The sequence below is a fragment of the Rhinatrema bivittatum genome, chromosome 8 (genome assembly GCF_901001135.1).
Source record: "Rhinatrema bivittatum chromosome 8, aRhiBiv1.1, whole genome shotgun sequence".
In the NCBI taxonomy this organism is placed as follows: Eukaryota; Metazoa; Chordata; class Amphibia; order Gymnophiona; family Rhinatrematidae; genus Rhinatrema; species Rhinatrema bivittatum.
Window position 1 is genome coordinate 73,970,934 of NC_042622.1, and position 23,751 is coordinate 73,994,684.

The 23,751-nt window shown below is 43.9% G+C and overlaps 1 protein-coding gene across 1 annotated transcript in view; it reads left to right on the top strand.

Annotated features, from left to right (window-relative positions):
* The window catches only part of LOC115096919 (rho GTPase-activating protein 39-like), a 156,078-nt gene that overhangs the window by 125,481 nt on the left and 6,846 nt on the right, over nt 1-23,751 (top strand). Inside the window, exons 4-6 of the mRNA XM_029612210.1 lie at nt 4,007-4,556; nt 12,492-12,581; nt 13,426-13,499. Of these exons, the coding sequence (XP_029468070.1) occupies nt 4,007-4,556; nt 12,492-12,581; nt 13,426-13,499 (714 nt within the window). The remainder of the gene's footprint in view (nt 1-4,006; nt 4,557-12,491; nt 12,582-13,425; nt 13,500-23,751) is intronic.

Here is a 23,751-nt window from a genome sequence, read left to right on the forward strand (position 1 = left end):
TTAATATCATAGCAATATTAAGTCGGAGGCCCCAAAAATAAAAAAAAAATTTAAATAAAATTTTAAAAAATTTAAAATCTGCCAGCGGCCTGCGGGTTGGAAGACGGACGCTCAATTTTGCCGGCGTCCGTTTTCCGAACCCGTGGCTGTCAGTGGGTTTGAGAACCGATGCCGGTAAAATTGAGTGTCTGCTGTCAAACCCACTGACAGCGGGCCCTAATTTGCATATGTTTCTTTACTGAATCGCGTGCCCAGGAGAGTGGCCTGGGTGTGCTTCGGGAGAGTGGGCGCTCGCTGGCTCTCCTGCGCCTCTTACTGTATCGGCCCGTAAGTGAGCTGCCTACTTTCCCTTCTTTTGTATATCTTGACTATTAAGCCTTTGGAATAAGTTTAGAGCTTCAACTACAGTACAAGATTACATGCTAAGTAAGAGTCAGCATAAAAGTCTTTTTGGAAAGCTTGCATAGGATATACAGAGAAGAGGGTAGGATGCTGTCTAGAAATACGTAATGATTCAACAATGAATGGTTGGTAAAAAACATTAAAACTCGATATCTTCTTTAAGTCAAACTGACTTATCGTAAAATGTAATTGTAGAACTTGTTTGCTGTGAAATAGCAGGGATTCTGGACAGGGGTTGAGTACTAAATGGTGGCAGAGGATCTGGGAGGAGAGGGTGGAGCCGGTGCAGTTGCACCATGGCCCATGCAGTGAAAGGGGCCCTGGTATAGTGAAGGTGCTGCCATGCCAACCCAAGCCCATGCAGCTCCCATACAGTGAGGGAACAGCGTGGGCTCAAATCAGCTGAGCTCTGCAGCTGCCCTGCCTTCTAGAGTTTCACCGAGCATGCTGCACAGGGCTCCATGGGCATCGGAACTGAGCAGTCAACTGTGTTCACTAGAGAGCCAAGCTTCTGGCAAATCCCTCTGCCAGCTGGTCCAGCGTGTGCCCAGCAGCGGGCATCAGACAGGTGAGGATTTTCAGGACAGTCAGGTGTACGGTCGCTGTCTTTTACTTTTTGATTTGATTTGATGTGATTTCACTCATGTCGGTGGAGCTGTGGGGGTCCATCTCGCTGAAGGCCTGCAGGAAGCCTGGGCAGCTGATGGTGCCCATCCCAATGGCATCCAAAAGCTGCTGGAAGCAGGAGCCTAGGTGTAGTATTGGGAGGTTCACTGGCATCTGGCAGAGTCCATCATTCTTTCTGTGTGGCTCCTCCCATTCTCCTCTACCTGCTAGGCCATCTGTCCCGGGTCCCGTTCCCCCCATCATGTCAAGCCCATGTTCCATCTCTGCCCCATATTCCTCCCATGCATTCTGCACCTGCCTTTCTCGCCTCCTTGCTGTTCAGATGCAGCCCAGTAGACTCCCATAAGTGCTTCTGTCTCCTCTCTGCTGGACCAGTGGATGCACGGACCCGATCCCACAGTCTCCATTCAGGTCCTTGTACATTCCTAGCCTCGCAAGGCTTCTGGCTGGGTGGTGTACAGTGGTGCTGACAGTAAATGGTCCGGCCAGCACGGCAGCATTCCCTGTCCAGGTATTTAGGGGCAATTTTCAAAGCCGTGCAGGCAGATGAAAAGTCTGTGGGTACTTATGCTCAAAAGATTTTGTTCCAGTGACAGTTTTCGAAAGCAAAGTATGTGAATACATCGCCTTTGAAATCTACCCTAGGGGAAAAGTTCCTGCAGAAATTCGTACCTATGGATACTTTTTCCAAGCAAAAATACATATAGAGTTTTGAAAATGCAAAACAATGCATTTTTTTCTCCACGTCCCAGGATTGCCTCTGCTACATTGCAGGTACAAGTACGTGCCCTGTATGTGTATACTTTAAACTGCATACAGGGTGGGCCGCTTCTAAAAGCCTTTGGCAATTGCCCTCCCTGTGTCCAGTTATTTAAAACTACTCTCACAATATTGTGTATTTGTATAAAGAAGAAAAATAGGATGGCTTTCCTCAGAGACCCAGAATGGATTTGTAGAAAATAGTGCCGTATCTCTATTCTCTCTCTGAAAGTCAGCATTTCTAGGTTGCTGTACTGACACTCTGTTCTGCTATGCAATCTGTAGGCTGCTTTCCTCCAGAAAAGAATCCAGAGTGGTTTGCAACACACACTGAATGATACATATCAATTTGAAGATAACTAAAAATAATTAATAGCATATTCAGTAAAACAGTATGGTTAAAATACACAAAGCACATGAACTCTGTGTGCAGGGGTCAAGGATATTTGTAGGTATCGGATATATTTAGCCATGTAATTCACTATCATCTATTTTTGACCAGCAGTAACAAGGCAATTGGCTATATATCTATCTCTCTCTCTCTATATATATCTATATCTCTCTGTATATCTATATTTATATGTGTGTGTCTGCTCATTTGTTTATACAGCTTATTTGTATTTTTTTATTATTTTGTTTCCCCGCACTGTGAATTATATAACCGCAATCAATGTCAGGGATTTGATATGTGCGGAGCTTGCTTAAAGCTAATTTGAGACGCTGCCTGGTGTACCCTGTGTACCTATAGTTAGTTTAACTTGCTTTATACTGCTTTGAGAGAACCCTTTCAGCAGATGGTTAATACATTATAATACATAAATAAACTGAGACAGATGCTAATTATCACAGTAGCCTTTAGCAACAGATGAGGCAATGACAGGACTGTCTAAAGGGAAAAGCTAAGGAGTTTGAAGCTTCCACATTGGCTGTGGCTCAGGCTAGCATTTTGTTTAGAAGGCTGTTGGAAGAAGGAGGGGGGTGTAGACTTTTTTCCCCCCCATATGGGCATTTTATGTGCAAGATGTGTCATGGGTAGTTTTTTTTCCTGGGCATCACCCTCGCCCTAGTCCCCTTTTCTCTTAAAGTACACGGATGACCTTTGGTTCTGCTTTATGAGTGTGTGTGCGTGTGTGTTGGGGGTCCCAGAACGAAAACTTTCCCCAGTGCCCAAGTGATCATTGCTCCCAGCTGATGCCAAGAAATAGCAGTGACCTGGTCAAAGGGCTGTGCAATACTGGATATTTTATATACAGGTTGAGTGTTTTTGTATTAGATCTGCTATAAAGTCACAAATGACGACAGAAAAAGACCATCCTGGCTGCCAGGCACAGAGTGTGCGCGTCTTCGAGATTTAGCATTATCCAGGACAGTTTGTCTTTTGTCTTCCTCGTTTGTACTGCACTGTCTTGAGTAGAAGAGTGCACAAGATCTGGACTTGGTTCCCATGGCCAACCACAAGGCTCTGTAAATTTTCTAAGTAACCAGCAATACTAATGTGGCTCTTGCCCAGATTTCTAGCCTCCTGTGTCCCTTGCCAGGCAGACCCGGCCACATGAGTGTCTGCGTTTCTGCTGGGACTTTTGGTTATTTACAGAACGTACAGCCTGTCAGACAGGCCCTAAGGACTGAGCATTCCCGAATCAAGAAGTAGCAGAAACTATGTAGAATCCATAAGGGCTCTGTTAACATTTCACAGAAAAGTTGGTGGATGCCTGGAACAGCATCCCAATGAATGTGATGGAGGCAAAAAGGTACCAGAATTCAAATCATCCTTAGGGATGGGGCAGCAAGGATACAGCTGAAAATCAGGTAGGGTCAGCTAATAGAGAACACGGGTTGACAAGATGTTTCTAGCTGTCTTTATTTGTGGACATATTCTGTTTGTGTTTCATGTCATGGAAGACGTAGCTGTAATCCTGTAAAACACCTGAGTGTTTCTCTAAGGTAGGGCCTTCCAAACCTGCCTAGTGACTCCACAGCCAGTTGGGCTTTCAAAATATCCACAATGAATACTCATAAGATATTTATATATATATATATATATATATATATATATATATGCAGTTTTATGTCCTGCATATTCACTGTGGATATCCTGAAAATGCAACAGGCTCTGGGGTTGCCAGGACAAGTTTGGGAATCCCCACTCCAAGATGAGGTACTGTAGTCAAGCAGAATGGTTTTGATCTTCCGTAATGTATGGTGTTTTCCCTTACAGAGTGGAACACTGGAAACCAATTCCAAAACTGAGACGCTCCAGCAGCCCGGCGTACCCGTGTACACGTTTACCTACACTACGATCCGGAAACCCCTGTCTGAAAACAGCATGGTGGACTGGGCTTCCAAGAACCTGAACATGCACACACAGGGCATCTTCCGCAGGCGCATCTCCATAGCCAACATGCTCTCCTGGAATGGTGGCTCCATCAAGAAGCCCATGCTTATCACCAGCAACCACATGGTCAAGAAGGAAGCCTGCGAGATGTTCAAGCTGGTACAGATGTACATGGGTGACCGGCAGGCCCGTACTGACAGAAATCACGTGGCACTGGTTACGGTTACCAAGTGCTGGAGTGTCCAGGGCCTGCGGGATGAGCTCTACATACAGCTGGTCAGACAGACGACAGATAACATGGGCTACCGAAGCCTGGCCTTGGGCTGGGAACTCATGGCCATCAGCCTTGCTTTCTTTTCCCCATCGCCCAAGTTCCAGTCGTACCTGGAAGGATACATCTATCGACACCTGGACCAGGTCCATGATGAGAACAGTAAGTTCGACCCTGCTTTTTTTTTTTTTACCTTATTTTTCTTTGTGTTTTCTCCTTATCTAAAAATACTTTTCAGTAATCACAGATCTTGCACCTAAGAGGTGTGGGCTGGAGTCCCATTTAAAAAATGCGCACCCTTGTGGTGTGAAAAGGACCGGTAATTACATTTGTGGAGTAGGAGTTGGGAACTCTTGAGTTCCAGTCCCGGCTCTGCCACTAATTTTCTCCATAAGGCAAGGGGAGTACTGTCCAGTTCCAGAGGAGGATTGACTCAGGCAGCGGAAGCATGGCCCATCCCTGAATGATAATTCTTCCCTGTGCCTCCGTTTAATTACTGTTAACTGGTTTAATAGTAAGAACGTTCAGTCGGATCTGCTCAATGCTGTTTCTGCAGACTAGGACTACATGCTTGGCACATTTCATCCATAGTTTTCTAGCTTCCCTTGTTATCTCTCAGGCCCTGTTCTTAGGCAGAAGAGGATTCTATGATAACCAGCCCAGAGGTGGCTGTGTGCTTCTGCAGTGTTATCATTGAAATGTGCAAGAATCCTCTTTGAGCTAGAGGTGAAATTCAAATCATGAGAAATAAGTCAGGTTAGGGGAAGGGAGAGAGCAGACACTATGACAGACTGTTTCCTGGAGAAGGTATCCTGTCAGACAGTGGTTCTCAGCCCAGACCTTGTAACACCCTAGCCACTCTGGTTGTTAGGATATCCACAATGAATATGCATGAGATAGATTTGCATGTATTGACTCTACTGTGTGCAGATCTATCACGAGCATTTTCATTGTCCTGAATACCTAAGTGGCTGGGTGTGTCCTGATGGGTGTGTCCTGATGCCTGGATTGAGAACCACTGCTGTAAGGTTCAGTGCCAGAGACTAGGGGGAAGTGAGGAATGGTGCACTTCCGCTGCCTCCTCGACTCTCTCCTTCACTCCCAGAGAAGGTGCCTCTTTCTGCTGCCTGCAGCTCTCCTGCTGAATTACTCAGTAACTCCTTGCACTGGAAGTGATGCAGTGCTTCTGCCTAGTGTGCACAGCACATCTCAAAAAGAGAGCACAACGTGCATACTGTCTGCATACTGTCCAGCCCTGTGCTCCGTATTTAGAAAGGTATACGCTTGTGGACTTGCTTTACGTGATACTTACTAGACATTTCCTCCGAAATCTTGACTTATCCATGCTGCCTGGCCGTAGTACTCTACTCTATGGCTGCACAAGAGTAAAGTCTGGGGGTGCTCCTTCCCTGCAGACTGTACGCTAATTTTCAAAGGGAAAATGCATGTGTACTTTCATTTTGAAAATTATGCCAGAAAATCTGCCTGCTAATTTGTGCAGGTAATGTTTTGGGGAAAAATGCACAAATGCTTTTGAAAATGTAAAAGTGTGTGCGTAACTCCCAGCCCCCGCCCACAAGAACGCCTCTTCACCCACATACAGGCTACCCACGTATCGGATGGGCATAAGCCCATTTCTCTCTAACCCGAGGAAACAGCGTTGGAAATTACCATCCCTGAAGGCAGTTTTCAGAAGCCGTTTACGTGGGTAAATAGCCAGTTATATGTGTAAACTGGCTGTCGAAAACTTACCCACCCTTTCCGTTGGTAAACGTGTGCATGGGGATCGACGACGCATACGTGTTTACTTATGGAAGACGTAGTTGGGCTGCAAGGCAGGGAAAATGTGCGGACTGCAACGGTGCATGCAGTTTTTGTCTTTTCAAAATAGTGCAGGTTATTTGGAAGAAAAATGTACCTGCAGAAAAATCGAGCACAGATCTGTGCGGGCACTTTTTGCCTTAGCGATTTTCACAAGGAAAGTATGTGTTTGTCCTTTCCCTTGGAGAGCTGGTGCATCGTGGACTTTGCAATTGTGTGGGGGCTCTTTTGGGACTTGCCCTTGGCTATCCTAGAGTTGCCAACGTTCAACCATAAAATTTCTGAACATTTGGAGATACTGTTTAATATCTTTGCTGATAGAGTTTACACATGTGCGACTTATTGACGCTCTTCACCACTAGAAAAACACAGAAGCATAGACTATAATAGCAGATAGGGCCCCATCTAGTCTGCTCAGCTTACTTGCTGGTGTTACCGTGCCATAGACCCCAGTTAATCTCTGACTTTCCTCTCACTTTGTTGCAATTAATGATCCTCTGTATTGTCCTGTACTTTATTGAACTACTGTTGTTTTTGCCTCTGTTTGGCCCCACTGGGGAGTCGTTCCATGCATCCACCACCCTTTATGCAAAGAAATATTTTCTGATGTTTCTTCTGAGCTTATCTCTTTGGAGCCTAATATTTTAGCCACTAGTTCTTAACTCTGGGGAAAAAAAAAAAGGTTTGCTTTTACCAGTCCTGGAGCCAAACTACAGTTCTGAATTTTTTGTTTAGGCCTGTGATTAAATCGGGGACCTAAGTCTAAGCAAGTGACCCAAAATAAATGAATCCATGAGAGTGGAACAAAGTGACGCATGCAAGGAGGAAAAAGTGCCCCTCAGGAGTGGAGGGGGATGAAATGGAGAGTGTAAAGGGGGAAGGGATGCCCCCATCCATTCATACACCCTTACCCCCATCCTTCCCAGAAATTCACACACCCTCACATGTCCCTGATAGGGAGGGAGGGGGGAGGGGCGGGGGAGGAAGGGGAAGAAAATGTGTATGTACACACACACACGCCCCACATCTTCCTCCCAGCACCTCACCCCCACCACACACACCCCCACCCAACACCCACTTACCAACCAATACCAACATCTTCAACCCCTCCTTCGAAACACACAAACACAGGGATGAAGAGAGGGGGAAAGTGTGCTCCCTTCCCTACACAGAAACCCCTAGCCCTCCGGGAAGGGAGAGTGTGAGGGAGGAGTGTCCCCATCCACATACTCCCCTACGCACATGCACACACACTGGAGGAGAGGGCTACTAAATAGAGATTGTATGTGTGTGTGAGTGGGGGTGTAGATAAGTGGGATAAGGGAGAGAATGAGGTGTGTGTTGGGGGGGGGAGTGGGGGTGTAGATCAGAGGGATAAGGGAAAGAATGAGGTGTGTGTGTTACTCTCTCCTCCACTCCTTAAATACCCACTTCCATATCTCACTTCTCCCCTCCACATAGACACATGGGTGTGAGTAGAGAGGAATAAAGCAGAGTGTGAGGGGGAAAGAATGCCCCCACCCAAACACATGTTGGAGGAGGGGAGGGCTACAAAGTGGAAAGGGAGACAGGGGCAAGAAGGAGACAAGAGGGTACACACATGCTCAGACAGGGGAAGAGAGTGCCCCTGCCCCAACCTCCCAGACACAGCAGCCGACTGAAGGGCTACAATATAGACTGTATGAGGTGGGGAGGGGGACAAAGAGAAGAGATTGCATGTACGTGCACACACACACACACACACACACACACCCCAACACAGGGTTGAGGAGAGGCAGAGAGAGTGCCCCCACCAATTCATGTACACTACCCCCCCCCCAAAACATACACATGGGGGTGAGTGCTAAAAAGCAGACAGTATGTGGGGGCAGGGAGAAGCACAATAAAAGAGTGTACACACACACAACACACACACACACACGCACCCCTCCAACACAGGGTTGAGGAGAGGCAGAGAGAGTGCCCCCACCGATTCATGTACACTACCCCTGCCCCCCCAAAACATACACATGGGGGTGAGTGCTAAAAAGCAGACAGTGTGTGGGAGCAGGGAGAAGCACAATAAAAGTGTGTACACACACACACACACACACACATTTCACTCTAGCAGGGTTGGAGGTCAAAGTGAGCAGGGGGGCAGACCTTATTCTTACATAAATTTACAACCACTCAAGGCAGAAGTAATTCTCAGTGGCCTTCCTCCCAGGCAAATGTCTTCCATTGTCTTCTGTGGGAACAAACATGACATTTTTTTTCCCCTCCCATGGAAAACAATAGGAAGCAGATATTTGGGTACTTCTTTTACCCTATCCCATGATAACAGAATTCAAGCCCAAAACAGGCTTCAGAAAAAGCTGAAGAAGATCCTTTCGTGGTTCCATTTCCTGCCATTTTGAAAGAGATAGTCCTGCCAAAGCACATCACGGCCTCTTTTCAAATTGGCGGTCACTATCCCTGCCCTCGGCACTTTCTCCTGTTCATAAGTGCGCAGTGCCAGCACCCTGCCCTGCCATCAGGATCCTCGTCTGAACAGGGCCTCATTCCTTGGCTGCCCAGTTTGCAGCTGGGGGTCCTGACACCTCTACGCTCGCACAGGACACGCATGCACCTGCACGTAGCTACTGGACCTAACTAAATCTACAACGCACACCAAAGTAAACTAAAATTAAAACAATCTGAGCTTGTTGCCTCTGTCCCTTGGGGATTTGTTGGGAATGTGAACGGGTGCTTGTAAGTATGATCTTGGCTCTCCACAGGGGCCACTCCCAGAGGTGCAGCAGTAGCAGGTCCAGATGACATGGAAAGACAGAAAAAAAAAAAGATGGTTACTCCACATGTCACTCATAGCACAGAAAACAATAGGTACAAAGCAGGGAAAAAAGACATCATACAAGCAATAGGGGGCATCGCTTCCTTTCCTGCACCCATCCCCAGGGAAAGTAAGGATGCATCCACTGGTGACACGCTATTCATTGCCATGGGAGTATGGCGAAGAAGCATTTCAGTGACTGTGCAGAATGAGGCAGTGAGAGCATTGGAGCTTGGCCAGGTATTTTTGCTTCTTGCCCTTCAATTGCTCGGACATCATGGTCCATGCCTGCTCGATGTGCTTTGCCCACCCAGTTTGAGATTTTTGCTGACATCAGTTGAACATCTTTGTGCACTGATAAAGGGATATGGAGACTCAGGCCTAGGGAAATGAAGCAATTAATGCATTCCTCATCTTGGAGCAGGGGGTATGGTTTCCTTTGTTTTATACTCATTTGCATAAAAATTTGCCTCTTCCAGGAGAGAGTGGCAATTTGCCTCAGCCTCCACTCCAGTACAAAATGGGTAAATCAACCCTGGGGAGGATAGTATTTAATGTGACTGACTTGGGCAAAAACTGTTATTCCCATGTTAATTGTCCATATGAAAGTGGTCTTCCCTGAGTAAGGCCCGAGGTCCTTGCAGTGCGCCACAGTGCACGTTCTTTTAGCCAGTGTGAGAACAGGCATTCCTTGGGGGGGGAGGAAAATAGCATGTCTGTTGCATTGCGTCACTTTCCATGAAAACATTACCCGTGGGAAGACGAGATGAACGGAAGACGTTGTGCCATGCAGGATCAGACCAATGGTCCATCAAGCCCAGCATTCTGTCAATCCGGATTTGTATTTTGAAGTTTGAAGTTTGATGGCTTAATAATATACGCATGAAGTAGATACCAGTTTAATCATACATTGGGATTCGTTGGTTACAAACAAGGTAACTGGAATACACATTTGGTGTTTGTGGGTGTTTTGTGTGTTCCCCATTTAAGCCATGTTTATCCATATGATCAATAATTTTATTTTTAATAATAGCTGCCATCATTTTACCCATCACTAATGTCAGGCTCACCGGTCTGTAGTTAATTGGATCACCCTGAAGCATTTTTTGAAAATTGGCGTGACATTGGCTACTCCCCTAATTCTCATATACAGAGACAGATTTGAATGGCAGGTTACAAATTATTAGTATCAGGTCTGCTGTTTTGTATTTGCGTTCCTTTAGAACTCTGGGATGAATACCATCAGGTCCAGGTCATTTGAAACTGTTTAGTTGTCAGTTTGCTGTAGCTGCTTGTCCTGACTCACCTTGATTTGTTTCCATTCCTCTGAATCATTACCTAGAAAGGATAGTTCTGGTATGAGTAACTCCCCCAGCATCCTCTGCAGTGAAAACCAAAGAATTCACTATTTTTTTTAGTTATGATCTTAGAATCCTTGAGTGCCCCAATTTATCCTTTTGTCATCTAATGGTCCAACAGACTCCTCAGGCTTCATGTTTTTGTTATAGTTGAAAAAGCTTTTGCTAGTTTTTGCCCCCTTGACAAAGTTCTCCTCAAATTTTTTAAATAAATAAAATTGTTTTTGCTTGACCTGTCTTATTAATGTTTTATATCTAATTTGGCAGTGCCGATGTTCTTTTCTGTTTTCCTCATTAGATTCTTCTGTCCATTTTATTTTTTTTTTACTGTTGTGATGGTAACATTCACAGCACCATTTAACCATGCTGGCAGGTGCTTGTTCTTCTTTGAACTTTTTTTTTTTTAACTTTATGGGATTCCCAGATTGATTCATTGATTTTTTTTTTTCCATTTATAAATGTGCCCTCTCCAAAAAGAGCCCAGGGCAGAGAACATCGGTAAACAGTACAATAAATAGAAACAAAGTTATAAAACATAAAATTGGCATAATTTCTAAAATGTTAATGCCCAGCAAATAATAAACAGAGAATCCCAAAGTACTTTAGTTCCAGTGAGATAGGTTTAAAAAATTAAGAAAAATTAAATTGTGCGGTCTTCCAGTTCAGTTAAAAATACATACTTCTCATAACACCCCTCCCTCCTCAGAGGATCCCATACAATAATCATAAATATTGCTTAGATTTATATACAGAAGCTAAACCCTGCTCTATACAAGAGGAGAGTACAAGAGACGATAGCTCAAAAAAGCAGCAACAGAAAGAGATTTCAGGGCCTGTCTGAAACAAGATACATCATATGTAAGACACAAGTGAAGCGGAGGAGCATTCATTAAAATGGGAGCGACTGATGAAAAGACTTCACTTCCTGGCTAACTGGCTAACACACAAGTTATATATATATATATATATCTGCACATCATCGCTGTAAAAATAATTTACGTCCAGTTCCCTTAACAGATCCCCTAAAGATTTTAAGTATATTTTAAAGAAGACGGGAGATAAAGTGGATCCCTGCCAGACTGCAGAGGTTAAAGAACAGGCTGTACATAAGAACATGAGAAGTGCCATGATGGGTCAGACCAAAAGTCCATCGAGCCCAGCACCCTATCTCCGATAGGGGCCAATTCTCTTTTCTTGTTGCTCCCTCCCTATGACAAGTGGTGGATCTCCATGAGTCATGGACTTTTCTTCCAAGATCTTGTCCAAACCCTTACATCTTCCTGCAACAGATTTCACTGCTTGATTGTGTGTTGAGCGAAAAAATACTTTCTCCAGTTTGTTTACCTTCAAGGAGTGTTTGTTCGTTAATTGAAAGGGTAAATAACCATGTCCGATTACCTGTTCCACTCTACCCATGATAGATTCTCCCCCATTCCCACCTCAAAAATCTCTTGAGTCAGATGAGAATGATACTATTTTAAAGCAGAGCCTCTGAATCAAAAGGAATATAATCTCACCATCATACCCTCATGATGGTATTATTAAACAGTCTCTGTGCCTCATGTAGACTCCTGACTCTTATAATTGCTCATTTTAGTGTCCTCCTAACTAGTTTCCTCATTTGATTATAGTCTCCCTTTCCAAATGTGTTAAAGGCTATTGCAGTAGTTTTATTGATTTGCTCTCAACTGATTATCTCAAATTTGATTGCATAATGATCACTATTGCCAAGCGGCTCCACCACTGTTACCTCGTGCACCAGGTCCTGCGTCCCAGTGATATCTAGAGCTAATAGCCCGGCCTCTCATTGGTTCTAGGACCAGTTGCTCCATGAAGCAGTCATTTATAGTGTCTTGAAATGTAAGCTCCCTGTCATGCCCTGATGAGACATTCACCCAGTCGATATATGGGTAATTGAAATCTCCCATTATTATTCAGTTTCCATGGACAAAAAAATGTGAAACAGCTTCTGAAATAAAGAAAAGAGAGACATAAAAAGGAACATATGTTAGAGAGCCTAAAGTGGGAATGGCGAATGCCTTTTAGTACTCTGTGTTTACATGGGAACGTTTAGTCAGTGTTCATTAAAACTATCATTTGACTTTTTAGTTAACCAACGAATAAAGGAACTTCAGGAGCTGAAAAACAAGAAGAACTCAAAATCCAGAAAAAAGCGGAAACAAAACACAGAGGAAGAAGGTAGGATAGAAACTGATTTATCTAGAGTCCAGGATGCATTATAACTAGGACTTATATTTTTAAGTGTATATAAATTGTAAATTTAGGGGGGTGATATTCAAAGGCATTTAGCTGGCTAACACACAAGTTAAATGCTGACTTTTCAATATTTCCCCAACTTGTCGGGCTAAATATTAGATGGATAACTCGTCTGTCTAAAATTTAGCCAGATATCTTAGTGGCGTTCCAGGGACGTTTCTGGGAGGAGTTAAGATAGCTGTTTAACTTACCCAGTTTTTAACTTAATCAGCTAATTTAGCCAGATAACTTTAGATCTGCCTCAAAGTAGGTCTGTACTTACCTGAACTTGTGTGGCCAGATTATCTGCCATTTAACCGGATCTTCACGTAAAGTGGCACTTTTTTTTAATGCTTTTTCTAATACAATTTTTAAGAATTACTTGAAAAAGAAAACAAAATAGACACGTGGCTATCTAGATATAGTAATAAAAAAAAACAACCCAGAAATAAAGTGGCATTCTTATACTTTAAACAAGAAAAACCCTTGACTGTGGACCTTCCACCCCGGTTCTCACTCCCCACATGATAAATGTTTAAAATCTCTGTCCGCCAAGCCCTTCTGAAGGGAAAAACAGTAAAGATATTATCGGCACTGGCCCTCCATCCCTTCCGAGTAAAAGAAAATTAAAATATAGTATCTTCTCCCCCCCCACCAAAGCTCTTCTACCCAGCCAGTACCTGGCATTGCACCAGGACTGAAATTGGGCAGACTAGAAGGGCAAAATGGTCCATATTTGCCATCATGTACCGTGTTTCCATGTGCTCTGTCTTCTTCTCTCTTATAGGTTTGCCCATAAGCACGTATGCAAAGTATTGTTACCGCAAGCTGCAAAAGGTTGCTGTTACTGGAGGCAAAAAGGTATGGAACCATGTCACTGGGAGATTTTTGAGAGCTCATTATTACAATTCTTGGTGGTGAAATATAGGGGGGGTTGGGAACTGCTGGTGTTTTACATTATGTATGGGAGCTTGAATGCACATCCGCCCCGGAGAGTAGAGAACCAAAGAGAGAGAGAGAGAACAAAAACTGACTTGGATAAGCAGCGATATCCTACAAATGGTCAAATCTCTATGATGGGCAGCTGGAAGATATCCTGAACAGTGTAGACGGGAAGGACCGAGCAGACTGAGGTCCCGCTCAGCTGTGCACATGTGTGTGGCTGTGTGCACATTTTGTGCACAGAGCTTTACTCCTGATTTAACAAGGAGTTTAGTACACAAAAAATGTGTGCACAACATGAATAAAACTGTGTACACAAATTAGAGCTGCTCTGTGCAAATCCCATGTTAATCAAGGTCATCGCTATTTTTCGCCAATGCAGAGAGATGCGTAGGCTTAACTCACATTTTATTACTTCAGGGCCAGAATGGGCCAAATAGTTCTTAGCTGCCTTTCTCTATCCTGTTACTCTTAGGTGAAACAGCTTAATATGAATTTCTTCTTAAGACATTGCAAAATCATGAGTTATCCGCAGGACTTGTGGGTTGGTTTTGCTATTCCTTTATTTGGGTGAAATCATTTGTGACACAGATTGAAAGGTTACAAAACACTGTCTGTCAAGCTCTTTCATTATAAATGGAAGGGTAGGCCTCCATGGATCTCTTGGGGAATTAAGTGTGCGTCTCGGGAGGGCTGGGGGTCCTGAATTTTAAAAGATTTTTTTTTTTTTTTGCTGTATAAATGAGGGTTTTGGTTCAATGGCAAATCTGTTCCCCTCTTAAACAATGTGTATCCTTGGAACAAATTAGCTTGGGTATTGTATCTATTTCATTCTATATGTGGTTACCTAAAAGAGTTAGATCTTCTCGGTGTCCTGTAAATCCATTTACTGGGTTGAATATTAGACTCTGGAATATCCTGCCTAATAAAAAGCAATTGGCAGATTATTCAGAACTCTCATCTATGTGATATAATTCATGTTTTTCCTCTGGTTTACATTCGAGGCAGCGGGATTTTGCGCAGTGGAACAACTGTTTGATAAGAATGATGTCCATACTTTTATCAGTCTTCAGAAACACCTCCAAATGTCTTCTGATGATTTTTTTTGGGTTCCTATATATTAAACATTTTATAATGTAAAAAAGGGATTTTTACTGCTATGCAAAGAAAAATGATGCCATTCGAAATTCTGTGCAAAAGTTGCCATGGTTCAAAGGGTCTTATTTTGAATTCATATAGAATACTATCTGTCTTGGCAATATATAAGCCTAGCATGTATTGGGTTGGGAAAGAGAGCTTAAACCAGGGCTTCCCAAACCCTGTCCTGGAGACCCAACAGCCAGTTGGGTTTTCAGGATATGCATAATGAATATGCATGCGATACATTTGCATATATTGAGTCTCCATGGTATGCAAATGTATCTTATGCATATTCATTGTGGCTATCCTGAAAACCCGACTGACTGTGGGGTCCCCAGAACACGTTTGGCAAGCCCTGGCTTAAACTAATACTTGATGAAGGAACTTGGTCTATGATTGCAGCTAGACTGGGGAAAATCTCATTTTCTGTTGCCTGTACAGAAAATAGCTTTACAATTTACATACGCTGGTATCTTACACTGCCCAAATTAGGGAAAATGTATTTGGGAAGTGATAGGTCATATTGGCGGCAGTGTGGGGGCAAGGGTACTATGTTGCAGATATGGTGGAACTTCTCAATAATTGTACTGAAGAGTAAAGAAGAAATTTATTGATTCAGTAATGAAGGTAAATCATAAGTGGAACTCACTAATATTTATTTTGGATGCTCCATCATTTGAGGACAACAACAACAAAAAAAGGATAAACTTGCCTCTCAGTGCCTTGTTGCTTGCTGTTCAGCAGCTAATTGTAAGCAGAAGTCTGCCCCAGCGTTGGAGGCAGTTATTCTGAGACTTTGGAGAGTTCACTTACCTTTCACAATATTTGGAACTTCTTGGAAACTTGGTATAGTAGTTATAAGACCTTTAAGTAGTGGCCTACATAAATGCTTTGGACTGTTCTTCCTCTCCTTTTTGGGCTTTATTTTTTTCGAGGGGAGGGGTTTGAATAGGTGGAGGGAAAGGTGATTGTCTGTTATGATTCTGGTTTTCTTAAGACAATTGTATTTGTGGGATTTCTTTTATAAAGATGTTAAAAAAAAAAAAAAAAAAAAAAGAGGCAATTAAAGCCAAAAGGGCATGATTCAAAAAATGGAAAGCAGATTCAAATGTGGAAATCAGGGAAGAGCAGAAGCACTGACAAGTGAGATGTAAAAAAAAAAAAAAAAAAAAGGTAATTAAGCAGGCTAAGAGAAAATTTGAGAAGCTTGCCATAGAGGTAAAACAAGTAATACCAACTTTTTCAAGGAAATTTGAAGCAAAAAGCCTGTGATGGAGTCAGTTTGGCCATAAAATGTTTGAGGGATAAAAGGGGTGGTCAAGGAGGACCAGGAAGTAGCAGAAAAACTAAATGAATTATGTGCCTCTGTCCTCGAGGAGGATGTGGGGGTCATACTCACCCTGGAAACATTTTTTGATGGTGATCATGGCTGGCTTTTTAGGTGTGTGACCAATGTGGTCGCAGAAGGCACCATACTCTATGGGGTGCCAGTGTGCACCCCTCCAATGTAGCTGCTACGGTGAGGACTTGTTCAGAGCCCCCTGCTGTTCACTCTGCCCTCTCCTGCTCCTATTTTTAGTTGCCGGTATTTTAATTCTTTCTGTTTCTTTACTTCATTTCCTCCTTTTTTTTTTATGCCTGTCCACACCATAGAACCGCTGTTGCTGTTTCAATTTCTGATAGGGTCCATGGGGCTAGTGGCGGAGCCATGGGTGGGCCTGGGTGGGTCATGGCCTACCTACTTTGGGTTCATACCTGCCCAAATCAGAGCTACCCAATGGCCAAAGAAGAAGAGGCCCTGTGGCAGGGCCGCCATGGACTCCTTTCTGCAGTGGCCTAAGAAGAAAAAAAGGCCGTCTTACAGCAGGGCTGTTGCAGATCCCATCTTGTGGTAGCCCAAGAAGAGACCAAGAAGAGAGGGGGAGGATCTGATAGAGTATGTGTGTGTGTGAGAGAGCCTGTGTGTAAAAATGTGTGTGTGTGTGTATGAAAGTTAGAGCAATTGTGGGAGCATGTGAGAGTTAGAGCTTGTGTGTATATGTGAGGGGGTGAATAAGAATGAGAGCCTGTGTAAGAGTTGGAGCGTGTATGAAGAGGCATCGTAAGCACTGGGAACATGTCTCAAGTCTCTTTCTTGGTGCCTCAAGTCTTCAGCCATGGGCAGAACAGAAGAGGCCCTGCAGGGTCATCAGTGGCACCCAGTGAAGAAATCCAGAGTATGCCTGTGTGTATAATAGAGTGAGAGAGAGAGACCGTCTGTCACATACACACAGGTAGTCTGTCTCTCACTTTCACACACAGAGTGAGAGAAAGATTGCCTGTGTGTGAGAGTCCTGCCTATCACACATATACAGGCTTAGATAGCGCGCTTAACAAGCAGGATATTAAAAACAATAAATGAAACGAATGAAAGAAAAAAGTTTTCAAAGAACACCGCCGGGAAGAATATCTAGTAAAGTTGAAAGAGACAAAGAAAGAAATCAGGCTGGCAAAAGTACGTCAGAAGAAAGCACAGCTAAAGAAATAAAGTGAGATGCTGACATTTTTCAGGAACTGTATGTTAGAGGAGGAGCACAGGTGGCATAGTAATACTGAAAGGTGACAAAGAGTAGTATGAGGGGAGAGAGAAGGGTGAAGCAGAACTGCTAAAGAAATATCTGAAGAAGCTTTTGGACAAGACTTCCGTTGGAAAGAGTAGACTTGAGAATGGGGTGGATATCTCAGTTTTTACAGAAGAGAGCGTCTATGTGCAACTAGCAAAACTGAAAGTGGGCAAAACCATGGAGCCAGATGGGATGCAATCCAGAATATTAAAGAATTCGGAGGGATTCTGTCTGGTCTGCTTAAAGACCTGTTCAGTAGATCTTTGGAGGTGGGAGTGGCTCCATAGGACTGGAGAAGAGCGGACATAGCCTCGCTTCATAAAAGTGGTGGCAGAGAGAAGGCTGGAAACTACAGACCGGTTAGTCTTATCTCGCTGCTGGGAAAATTAATTCTGACTCCCCTGAAGGAAAGGATGCTGAACTATCTACAATGCAATGGATTGCAGGGTTCAAGGCTTCATAGTTTTATCAGAGGCCAGTCATATCAAACAAACCTGATCAATGTCTTCAGCTGGGTGACAAAGGAATTAGATCTAGGAAATGCACTGGATGTGGTTTACTTGGATTTCAGCAAAGCTTTTGATGCTGCTCCACATAGGAGGATGGGTCCTAAGGTGACTGACTGGATGAAAAGCTGACTGAGTGATAAACAGAGGGTGGTAATAAATGGAATTCACTCTGAGGGGAAGCGGTGATTAGTGAAGTGCCTCAGGGATCAGTCTTGGGGCCGGTTTATTCATTTATTTATTTCATTTACATTCCACTTTCCAGGCACTTCATAGTGGATTACATTCAGGCTCTGTTGGTATTTCCCAGTTCCGTTCAATATTTTTGCGAGCACTATTGCAAAAGGGTTAGAAGGAAATGTTTGTGGAATAGTGGAGTGCTTGGCAGTTGAGATTCAATGCAAAAAAAACATTCAGTCCTGCATTTGGGGCACAGAAATCTGAAGGAGCTGTATGAGTTGGTGGGAGAGAAGTTGATGTGCACCGATCAGGAGAGAAACCTGGGGATGATGGTGTCTTATGATCTCAAGGCAGCAAAATAATGTGACAAGGCAGAGGCTAGAGCCAGAAGAATGCTGGGATGCATAGAGAGAGACATAACCAGCAGGAAAAGAAACAGAGGTGATACTGCCCCTGAACAGGTCCTTGGCAGGGCTTCACCTGGAATACTGTGTTCAGTTTTGGAAACCACATCTCAGAAAGGATAGAGAGAGGCTAGAGGCAGTCCTGAGAGAGGCAACTAAAATGGTGAAAGGTCTGTATCAGCACGCATATAACATGAGACTTGATATCTAAGTATGTACGCCCTAGAGAAGAGGAGAGGCAGGGGAATATCATACAGACTTTTAAATACTTGAAAGATATTAGTAGTGCACAAAAGGCAAACCTTTATCAGTGGAAAGTAGAAACATAGAAATGACAGCAGAAAAAGACCAAATGGTCCATCCAGTCTGCCTAGCAAGCTTATGGTAGTATCTGCCGCGCCATACAAGTTACCCCCATACTTATCAGTTTCTCAGACCGCCAAAGTCAGGGCCTTTGTTGGTTGCTGTTTGACTCCTGTTTCCCGTGACCTCTTGCCTTTGAAGCAGAGAGTAATGTTGGAGTTACATCAAACGTATCAGGCTTATTGGTTAAAGGTAGTAACAGCGGCATTAGCAAGTTACCCCCCCATGCTTACTTTCTGACATTGGTTCTGAGTCTACCCCTCTGGAACCTAGGGATCGTGATATGAAGTTCCAGAGGGGTAGACTCAGGACCAGTGTCAGAAAATATTTTTTCACAGAAAGGGTGGGGGAGATCTGGCATGCCCTCCCAGTGTAGGCGATGGAGAGAAAAAAAAACCAAAACAGTACCAGAATTCAAGCATGCCTGGCATAGTCTCATAGACTGCATCCCTAGGAGGGTAATGAAGCACTGAGAGGCAGACGCATGGGAGTAACCTGCACGGAGCAGCAGCTCCAACCCTGACAAATCCTGCTGGTCAGCCTGGTTGGGCCATTGGTTTCTTTTTCTGCCATCATTTGCTTTCGTTACCATGTACTGCGATTGATTATGGAGCTTCGGTGCAGTCTGCTTATTCACCGAACGCTATTTAAGGCATTAACTACCTTCCCCGCATTGACATCTTCATTGTTGACCTATTTCAACCCAAATCGAAGATTCAGTTCAAATACATTTTAGCTAAATCACCTGGCATCTTGAGTCGATCGAGGAAAAGGATTCTACCAAGTGGGGGCCATCGCCTCTCATTCACACTTGGCTTCGTTCACATCCGGAGCTCTTACACGTCCCCAGTGCGGCTTTTGTGTAAATGTGATCGTGTATCTCTCAGAAACTCTTCGAGCGGTTGGGGGCCACTGAGGCCTTGAGGTCATTTTTGCAAAAAGGCAGAATCTGAAATGATTGTAAACTTTAAAGAGGTGTGTTTTAATTCCCCGCCCCCAACTCGTCTCCTGGATGGGAAACTGTCATCCTGTAAAGTCTTTAAGGTTTCTAATGCTGTCTGCTCTCTCCTCCCTGCCCCCATCCTCCCCCGGCACTTTCTTTCGGGCCGATACAGTAAAGTCGCGCGCACAGGACACTCTCCTCTGCGCGCGATTCACTATTCAAATTAGGCCCGGTGGTAAAAACAGACAAAAGGAGGCACTAGGGACACTAGCGTGTCCCTAGCGCCTCCTTTTGGACCGGAGCGGCGGCTGTCAGCGGGTTTGACAGCCGACGCTCAATTTTGCCAGCATCGGTTCTCGAGCCCACTGACAGCCACGGACTCAGAAACCGGACGCCGGCAAAATTGAGCGTCCGATTTTCGACCCGACAGCCGCGGGCCGACTTCAAATTTATTTATTTTTTTAACTTTTGGAAACTTTCGGGACCTCTGACTTAATATCGCCATGATATTAAGTCGGAGGGTGCACAGAAAAGCAGTTTTTACTGCTTTTCTGTGCACTTTCCTGGTGCCTGAAGAAATTAGCGCCTACCTTTGGGTAGGCGCTAATTTCTGAAAGCAAAATGTGTGGCTTGGCTGCACATTTTGTTTTCTGAATCGCGTGGGAATATCTAATAGGGCCATCAACATGCATTTGCATGTTGCGGGTGCTATTAGGTTTGGGGGGGTGGACGCGCGTTTTCAGCCCCTTACTGAATAAGGGATAATGCTAGCGCGTCGAAAACGCGCGTCCAATAGAGGGTTAACAGTGCACTCCGTCGGAGCGCACTGTACTGTATCGGCCCGTTAGTGCTTTCCATGTGTCCTCTTTGGTTTTGACCCCTGTAATAGCACCATTTAATGTAAACGTAAGGCTAAAGGGGGGAAACCCTCTTATACCTAATAGTTCCCTTTTTCAGTACATCGGTCGTCTTTTAAATTCTCACCTTTTTTGCCGAGAAATCATTAAAGATCTCAGTCTTGATTTCTCCCCCACTGCATTGTATCTTGTTTTCTCGCCCCTGCCATACACTTTTTCTTCACCACATAAATATGCAAGCAGGCCGATATCCCTCGGGTGGTTGTTTCTCTGCAGCCCCAGTGACCTGCGAGCCCAATCAGTTTTCCTCTCTTTCTCTCAACTTCCAGGATCGTGCGACTTCTTTTTTTTTTTTTTTGTGACTGGTCTGCACATAGTCCAAACGCTCCCTCGTTTCCAGGACTCCCTGGATTCGTATATTTCACTGTGATTGATTTTCAGGGTCCTCCATCTTTTCAACCAGAGCAGCATTTACTGCTTCCAGCTTCTTGGGTTTCTTTTGTAGTTCAGCCAGGGCTTCAGTTTGCTCTTCCACTCTCTGTTCCACTTCATCAGTCTGATTTCCTATATAATTAACATCTGCCACTGTATCAAGCATCTCACTTTTAACCGATTTCAGTTCTTTCAGACATTTTTTCATATCTGATTTGGTTCATTTCCTTGTGATCTTTGTCATGCTTCAGTTCAGATGATTCCTCTCGGTCCTGGTTAGCTGTGCTGCGTGCCTCTCATATGCCTTCCCCTTCTCCTGCCTGAAAATAATCTTTCCAAGCCACTGTTTTCTTACAGTTGGCCATCGCTCTACTTCTGTAAGATCTTACATCTCTATTCTTTTTAATTTTGTGTGATTGATAGTTGCAGATGGCCTGTTTTTTTTATCAGTCATCCGCACAGAGCTCTGCATTTAAGCTGCCACCTCATCCTCTGTCATCACTTCCTTCCTGCAAAATAAATTATAAAGCCAGAGGAATTATTTGTGAGGCCTGTCCTTCATTACTTGCTGATGGCGAAGCTCATCTTATCCCTGTGTGCACTTTACAGGTAATAAATGAGGGTCTCTGTATTTGCAGTAATGTGACAGCACAGCACCCATTGCCAGCTGTCCTCACAGGATGTGGGCCCATAAGACACAAAGGGTCTGATGTAATCAAATGTGAGTGAAATCATACAAATTTTTAATTTATATTCTGCCTTTTCTGAAACTTCAAAGTGGATAGTTATTTCCCAAGACCTTCAGTCTAATGAGTAAATTTGCAAAGGTGATATGCATAGAAAATGAGCATCTACACACATAAGTAGCCTGTATTTGTGTACATGCTGTTTTATAAACATCAAAAATATACATGCATTTGCTGTTTTGTAAGAGACTTACATAAATAAATGTGCCAGCTTATTCACACATTCTCACACCTGCTAATTGACTAGCACAAGTGAAATCAGACTTGTCTGTTGTCTGCTATTTTTGGGTGGAAATTAAGAGTGATGAACTAGAGGTTCTAGGTGAATTGGCAGAGGTATTGGCAAACTGGTGATTTCAAGTATGCATGCATATTTTGAAATATACTTGCCTACACCTACAAATCAGGATTTTTATGTAGACTTTTTTTTTGCATATAAAACATACATGTGCATGTTTATAAAATAGGTAAAGAAAGTATGGCCTTTCAATGCACTGCAAATATCCATGTGTACTGAAACATATGTGCGTACTTTCAGAGCAAAAAACTGCGGTATTTTATAGGTCTCGCTGCACAGTTTATAAAATACTTGAGTAAATCTGTGTGCGTCCATTTGCAAATATAAATTCTCTACTGCGAATAATTTGAAAGTTATTCTCTGAGATTGTACCGGAGGCAATGGAGGGGGAATTGACTTGCCCAAGGTGATAAGGAGTTGACAGTAGGATTTGAGACCTGGCTTCCTTAGTTCGCAGCCCGCTGCTCTAACCACTAGGTGCTAAATTGTAGCAGTAAGCAAATGGCATGTAAATACATCTGAAATTAAAACAGAAAAAGTGTGCTAACACAAAAACGTGCGCAGCAGGCAGCCCCAGTATGAGTAGCATGCTTAAAACATGTTCACATAAAATTGAAAAGGCGCACTAGACAGGTGTAGTGTGACCTCAGCTGGGGGGGAGAGTAGTTAGGTGGATGAATGGATGGGAGGATTATTAGACGAGTGCAGAGCCGTAGCTTACGTATGGCTGATGTGACCTCGGCCATAGGCACCATTCACTAGGGGCGCCATCGACACGAAAATGATCTGCCTCCAGCCTTAACCCTTCCTCCCCCCCCCCCGACCTGGCAGTAAAGAACAGCACGGAACCTCGAAAACCATCGATTTGCTCTTCCCTCCTCCTGCTGGAGCAGTGAAGAGCAGAGCAGCCCACACTCCTGACCCCTCTGTCTCCTGCCCCAGCAATGAAGCGTAGCGCTGCCCATAAGGCAGCAAAAACCATCGGCCGCCTTCTCGCTTCTCCTGCCCCGGTACTGCAGAGCAGCTCTGACCCATGGACGCAAAAGCATCGGTATTTTCGTCCTCCCTTTTCCCATCAGGCAGTGAAAAATAGCTTTGCTGGCAGGGCCTCAGGGAGTAGCAATGAGCAGCAACAGTGTGGCCTGTGTGATGCCAAGAAGCATTGGCCTCCCTCACTCCCCCCCATGCTTCGGTATATCTGGAGGGCAGATGTGAGAGAGAGAGAGACAATGAGCATATGTGAGAGAGGTATGAGCATATATGAGAGAGCTCGAGTGTGTGTGTGTGTATGATGGAGCATGCGAGAGAACATATGAGCGTGTGTGTGTGTGAGACTGAGCATATGAAAGAGACTGAATGAGCATATATGTTTGTATGTAGTTGAGCAAGAGAAAGCGAACAAATGTGTATATGTATGTGATTGAGCATGCGTGAGAGAAAGCATGGAGAAAGTTTGTATGCAACAACCTCCTTATTAGTTTTAATTATTGGGTGATATATGATGTATCAGCTGTTTTGAAATATTTTATTGACTTTTGGAAATGGATAGAAATATCAGTTTTTAATTATTGGATGTTCTATTCAACAGCTGTTTTGAAATATTTATAATTTTTATTAGTATGGTTTTACTATTATGATTTATGTTCTTAATTTTATTGTTTGATGTTTTATGGCAAATGGTGGTATTTCTGTTTTCTCA